Genomic DNA, 6,485 nt, shown 5'->3' on the forward strand with positions numbered 1-6,485 from the left:
CAGCAGTCCATTACTGATGGTGAGGACCTGCATATATATTGACAAGCCACCTGGGTGCCTTAGATCGGAATCAGGAAATCTGCAACTCAACACAACGATAGAGGTTCCTTATACATATATCCATGCTAGATATAACTAGAGTAAGTATAGTGTTGGGTTGTGGACTCTTGAGAATTGTTAAACGCTTCATATTTATAATGTGGGTGGGTAAGTGAAGGGTCTTAGAATGGAGAAAGGGTAAAACGATATTAATTAGGTCTATCTGTATACGGTACGTAATTAATGAGCATCAATTGGTTTTGTAGATATCAAGACTTTGGGGATTCTAGGCAATGATGACTTAGATATGCATGTAGATCAAGTTGGATTTGGCTTCCAATCAACACCACCGCGCCTCTTGAAAGATTGACATATTGACAGATTTGGGGATGTACATTGCTTATTGTTTTTACCTTATTATATTCAGAAATTTGTCTAGTTCAAATGTAAATAGATTATGAGCACTAGTCTCCAATAAATTTAAAATCATTGATATACAGAAATTCTTGTTCATTTGATTATTGTTCATTACCAGATTCATTCGAAGAAGAAGGCAAAAAGTGACATTTACGGTTAAAAAAATATCATCTAACCAATAATAAAAAAACATTAAAATAACACATCTGTAATCTAAAATAAATCTATTGACATGATTGATTAAGACCTATGCCATCTGATACAAGTTACTACGACAGAAATTATTATAAAAATTGTCACCGCGAATACCAATATGCCAATTTTCCATATAGCTACTTGACATTTTTAATTATTAGTGTGTCATGTGATGACATTAAAGGTGACGTTAATAAATAAAAAGATGCATGGTAACAATATTCATATGACAGTACTAAATTACGCTGATGTCATGTATAGTATCTTCAAATGACATAATCTAACCGTCGTCTAAATGTGCAACAGACGGCAGCCAGCCCTGTGACAGATTTATATCTTGCGGGATGACGGTTTTTAACCGTCGTTTGAAGGGGTTTTTAGCTAATTTCATCTATATCCATAAATTTGTTTGGACGTTCTAACATAATGTATAAATAACAGTCAAACCAATTTTTTTTAAAAAAAAAATTAGTAATATAAGATTAAAATTGATTTTGATTGGAAATGTTACGGTTAAATTTATACAATTTTATATATATTTAGTTAAATTTACCTATTTTTAACGTGTTTTAAAATGAAATCTGATCCTTATCCTAACATTAATAAAAGAGTATCCCTAATATTTGACTAAATTTCATATTTTTAGAAACAGTATCCCTAACATTAATAAAAAGTAGTAAAAAGAGCTTAAGAAATAATTAATTGATGTCAAAATAAGGCAAAGAAATAAAAATGAGAATCCAAAAAAGAAAATGTAAGCAGAAATAGGGTCAATTGCTATTATATATATATTAGGCATAGGTAAGGTATTATTTATTACATTCACAACAATCTAAACTGAGTGTGGGGCCAAGTGAGAGTTAACCATGGATATTAGAACTATGGTTAAAAAAACAAAAAATATACAAGTGGGTTAAGCTTAAGAAGCACAACCACAAAAACCCTCTTTGATTTTTATTATCAATACTCATTACTGCTCATCCTTCTCTCTTTCTTCCTCAAAATTAATCCATTTTCCTCTTCCCCACCACCACCACCGTTGCCGGAAACACCACCAGCTCCTCCGTCACAACAACCGCCTCTTTTAAATAGATTTTGAGTTTCATTTGTTATTCTAAACACCAAAATTAAATGTTTGAGCAATGGACATAGCCCCAACAACCACCAACAATAATACTCCAACTACAAAATCACCTGACCAAGAAACGGAAATTCCTCCTCGGATCCACCAGGCTAAGCCGTTATCTTTCACCAACGGCGTCCTTAAACGCACCACTCCTCACTCCCACCACCACCACCACCACCACCTGACTGTTCCTCCGGTGATCGTGACTTACAAAGAATGTCTCAAGAATCACGCTGCTTCAATCGGCGGTCACGCTCTCGATGGTTGCGGAGAGTTCATGCCTTCTCCTAACGCTACCCACACTGACCCCACCTCTTTCAAATGCGCCGCTTGTGGTTGCCATCGGAATTTCCACCGCCGTGACCCGGATGATTCTCCTCCTCCTTTACTCCCAGCTCCACCTGGGAACACCACCACCACAATTGAGTACCAACCTCACCACCGTCATCACCCTCCACCTCCGCCTCCTCAACCTTATCGGAGCCCCAATTCAGCTTCTCCTCCTCCGATCTCATCCTCTTACCCCTCTGCGCCTCACATGCTACTCGCTCTCTCCGGAGGAGTGTCTGCCGGTGTGCATAATGATAATTCAGGTATGTCTGTCCCCGGTGGGGGCTCCTCCTCCGGGAGGAAGCGATTCCGGACGAAATTCAGTCAGAATCAGAAGGATAGAATGCATGATTTCGCGGAGAGGGTAGGGTGGAAGATGCAGAAAAGAGATGAAGAAATTGTTCAAGAATTCTGTAATGAAGTTGGGGTTGATAAAGGTGTGTTAAAAGTTTGGATGCATAATAACAAGAACACCTTCGCTAAAAGAGACGCTAATGGACATGGACATGGACATGGAAATGGCAGCAACAGTGACATCGGCGGCGGCGGCGGAAACAACAACCTTAATAATCATCATCAGTTCGAGAATGACAATGTTGGACATGTCGGAACTAATGGGTCTTCTTCCTCTTCTTAATCGATCGATCTGGAGAAGTATGACATATCATAATAAATTTTAATTAGCTAGATAGAGAGAGTAAGTCTGCTTCCGTAGCTTTCTTTTTCCCTTCCTTTTTTTTTCTTTAATCTGATTTTGTTCTTTTTTTTTTTTAGTTTAATTAATGACCATCTTCTTCCCCGTTGTTGCTGAGCTGAGAATTGAGTTTGATCCCTAGGGAACCAAAAACAAAAAAGAAAAAAAAAATTGATCCGTTCTTTCATCTTGTTCTTGTTCTTGATCTTGAGTTTAATTTGCTAATCTTGATTAGTTCTTGCTTAATTCTTCACTGTTTATCCATTGAATTGGGATGATTTTAGTCTGAAGTGAGATTAATGTTGATGTTAAATCAATCAGTCTGATTAGTAGTTAAAATTGAATTAATGAATCAAATGTCTCTTCATTGAGAGATTAGGTTATGATAGAGAGAGAAAGGAAGAAGAAGAAGGAGAAGGAGAGATTCTTCTTATCTTGTGTCTGAAAGAAAGAAGCAAAAAGTGGTCTCCCATGGATTAAAGGGCGGTTACATATTATTCTAACATATCTCATTAACTTTATATTATACTAATAATAATTTTTAGGTATGTCTGAATTTGCATACATATGGGATTTCAAGAACTTGTTCTTTAAACATTATTTAATTAAATCTTTAATCATGTCAAAACCCTTTTCAATCATCAACATTTCTATATACAATCTGATTCTGGGTTCATCAAAATTAATACTTTATTTAATGTTAAAGTGCATGGTGCATTATTAAGCAATATTTATAGAGATATTATTTAATACTGATTAGAGAAAGGGGTTATTAATATTTAAGCTAATCTGTTGTTATAATAAGGTAAGAAAGAGAGAGGATAAGATGTGAGGTCTCTTAATTTAGGGTAATATTTAATAATCAGCTTTCCTTAAAAGGGAAGTAGGAATGATTAATTAAAATAGTTAATTACTTGAAGTGTAAATTTAAAAATAAAAAATAAAATAGGATGACGTAGGTAGGTACTTAAATGTAATATTGTGTCTTGTCAAGTGGGTTGTTTTGGTATTTGGTCATTGATGAAGTCAGTAATGTTGTTTTGTGGGGGCACTTAGTTGAAAGTATCCAACTGCCTAAGCATGGGTCTGTAACCCTATACTCTACCATAAATAATTACATGGCTGGCCTCAACTATTTATAATTAATTTTGGGGGATAAGTTCCAAATTAATGTTTTGGAATATATATCTATATAAAAATTAATTTTGAGGGATAAGTTTCAAATTAATGTTTTGGAATATATATATAATATATTTTAAGAAATAGTCTTAATGTTTATAATTTAAAGGCTTAATACATCATTTGCCCTGTCTAAAAAGCTTGATTAGCTATTTGTACTTTCAAAGTGTTCCGATAACCCACTGTATCTGCATAAAATGTTCAGTTAGACCCCTGAACTTACGTAAAATGTAATCAATTGATCATTCGGTCGTACAAAAGTAAGTTAAATGCGGAAAATGTATTTCACGAGTCTTTAAAAAAGTAAAACGATCAAAATCAGAGTATACGATTTTAATATTAGAAAAAACAAGGTGTACAGTTGAGCAAACAATAACTTCATTTTTAATCTATTTTTAATTATATAATAACATTATAAGATATGTGGAATACATCTTCCACATTTAACTTATTTTTTTTTTTTACGATCGAGTGATCAATTGATTACATTTTATGCAAATTTATAAGATTATCGAAACACTTTGAAAGTTCAGGGATCCAATCAAGTTTTTTGAACAAATTCATAAGGCAAATGATGTATTAAGCTAATTTAAAATAATTTTGAATCCAGATAATGAAAATCATAAAACAAGGGTCATTACATTAGGAGCTTACGTCATATTTAGATAAATTGAAATATATTACTTTAAATAAAAAAAATTACAGTAATTTTAAAAGGTTAATAAATCTGATAAGTGATAACAAGTTATTTTAATAAGTCTGGATTAAATAAATTGAAATATATTACTTTAAATAATTTTAAAAGGTTAATTGAAATACATTACTTTAATAAATAATAAAAAGTTAATAAATCTGTGTAAATAAATTCAGGTGATAATAAGTTATTTTAATAAGTCCATATTAAAACATGATATTGTTTTGGTTTAAATATAAGTAAAAGAAAAATTTAAATCAATCCATTTGAATTGAATTAGTTTTATAATTAAACAATTAAAGTCAGATTCTATTACTATATATGGTAAAAAAAAGTTTTCAAATTTTTGAAAGTAAAATTTTATTATATTTATATTAGAATATATATTTATTTCTCGAATTTATTTTTTACATATTAAGCAATTAAAGGTGGATTCTATTTTAAAGTCGGATGAGATAAAAAAAAAGTTTTTATTTTTTGAAAGTAAAATATATATTTATTCTCAAATTTACTTTTTATATTTTAAGCAAAAAGATGGATTCTATCTTAAATTCGGATTCTATTACTATCTGAGGTAAAAAAAAATGTTTCAAATTTTTGAAAATAAAATTTTATTATTTTTATGTTAGCTATATATATCTATTTGTCGAATTTACTTTTTACATTTTAAGTAATTAAAGGAGGATTCTATCTTAAAATAAGATTGTATTACTATTTGAGCTAATAAGGTTTCAATGTATTGAAAATAAAATTTTGTTATTTTTATATTAGGGATATATATTTATTTCTCGAATTCATTTTTTACATTTTAAAAAATTAAAAACGGATTCTATCTTAAAGTTAGATTCTATTACTATTTGAGGTAAAAAAGGTTTCAATTTTATTAAAGTAAAATTTTATTATTTTTTTCATCAATTTATTATTATTATTTTTATGTTAGGGATATTCTATTACTATTTCTCGAATTTTCTTTCATATTTTATTATTTTTTTAACCATAATTCTATTACTATTTCTCGAATTTTCTTTTCATATTTTAAGTAAATAAAGACATATTTTATCTTAAAGTCAGATTTTATTATAAAAAAAAGTTTTAGTTTTTTGAGAGTAAAATTTTATTATTTTCATGTGAGGGGTATATATTTATTTCTCAAATTTACTCTTTACATTTTATGCAATTAAATGCATATTCTATCTTAAACTCGGATTTTATTACTATCAGCTGATGTCGGAAAAAGATTTCAAATGTTTTTGAAAGTCAATTTTATTATTTTTTATGTTAGGAATATATTTTTTCTTGAATTTACTCACATTTTAAGTAATTAAAAGGCAGATTCTATCTTAAAGTCGGATTCTATTACTATCTGAACTAAAAAAGGTTTCAATTTTTTGAAAATGAAATTTTATTATTTAATTATGTTAGGGATATGTATTTATTTCTAGAATTTACTTTTTACATTATAAGCAATTAAAGACGGATTCTATCTTAAAGTGGGATTCTATTCCTATTTGAGGTAAAAAGGGTTTCAGTTTTTTGAAAGTAAAATTTTATTATTTGTATGTTAGTGATATATATTTATTTCTCAAATTTACTTTTTATATTTTAAGTAAGGTGCTGTTTGATAAAACTGAAAATTAAGTGCTGAAAAAATAAGTACTGAATTTTAAGTGCTGAATATTATAAGTACTGACAATATTGAATGATTTCATTTAAAAAAAAAATATTAGTTGCTAATATTTAACTTAAAATGATAAGTTAAATATTTTGACTTATCAAAATAAGTGGTTTTTGACTTAATTAACTAATTTAAG

The 6,485-nt window shown here is 29.6% G+C and overlaps 1 protein-coding gene across 1 annotated transcript; it reads left to right on the top strand.

The window, feature by feature from the left end:
• Window positions 1–1,501: 1,501 nt before the first annotated feature.
• LOC136209172 (zinc-finger homeodomain protein 9) lies at window positions 1,502–3,047 on the top strand. The gene has a single exon (XM_066000573.1). It carries the CDS (start codon window positions 1,794–1,796, stop codon window positions 2,742–2,744), a length of 951 nt encoding a protein of 316 aa, XP_065856645.1. The 5' UTR covers window positions 1,502–1,793; the 3' UTR covers window positions 2,745–3,047.
• The last annotated feature ends 3,438 nt before the right edge of the window (window positions 3,048–6,485 follow it).

Source organism: Euphorbia lathyris, chromosome 1 (genome assembly GCF_963576675.1).
Source record: "Euphorbia lathyris chromosome 1, ddEupLath1.1, whole genome shotgun sequence".
NCBI lineage: Eukaryota > Viridiplantae > Streptophyta > Magnoliopsida > Malpighiales > Euphorbiaceae > Euphorbia > Euphorbia lathyris.

Bases quoted from the DNA above. Each gene is read 5' to 3' on its own strand.
- LOC136209172 (XM_066000573.1), top strand. From the start codon at position 1,794: ATGGACATAGCCCCAACAACCACCAACAATAATACTCCAACTACAAAA.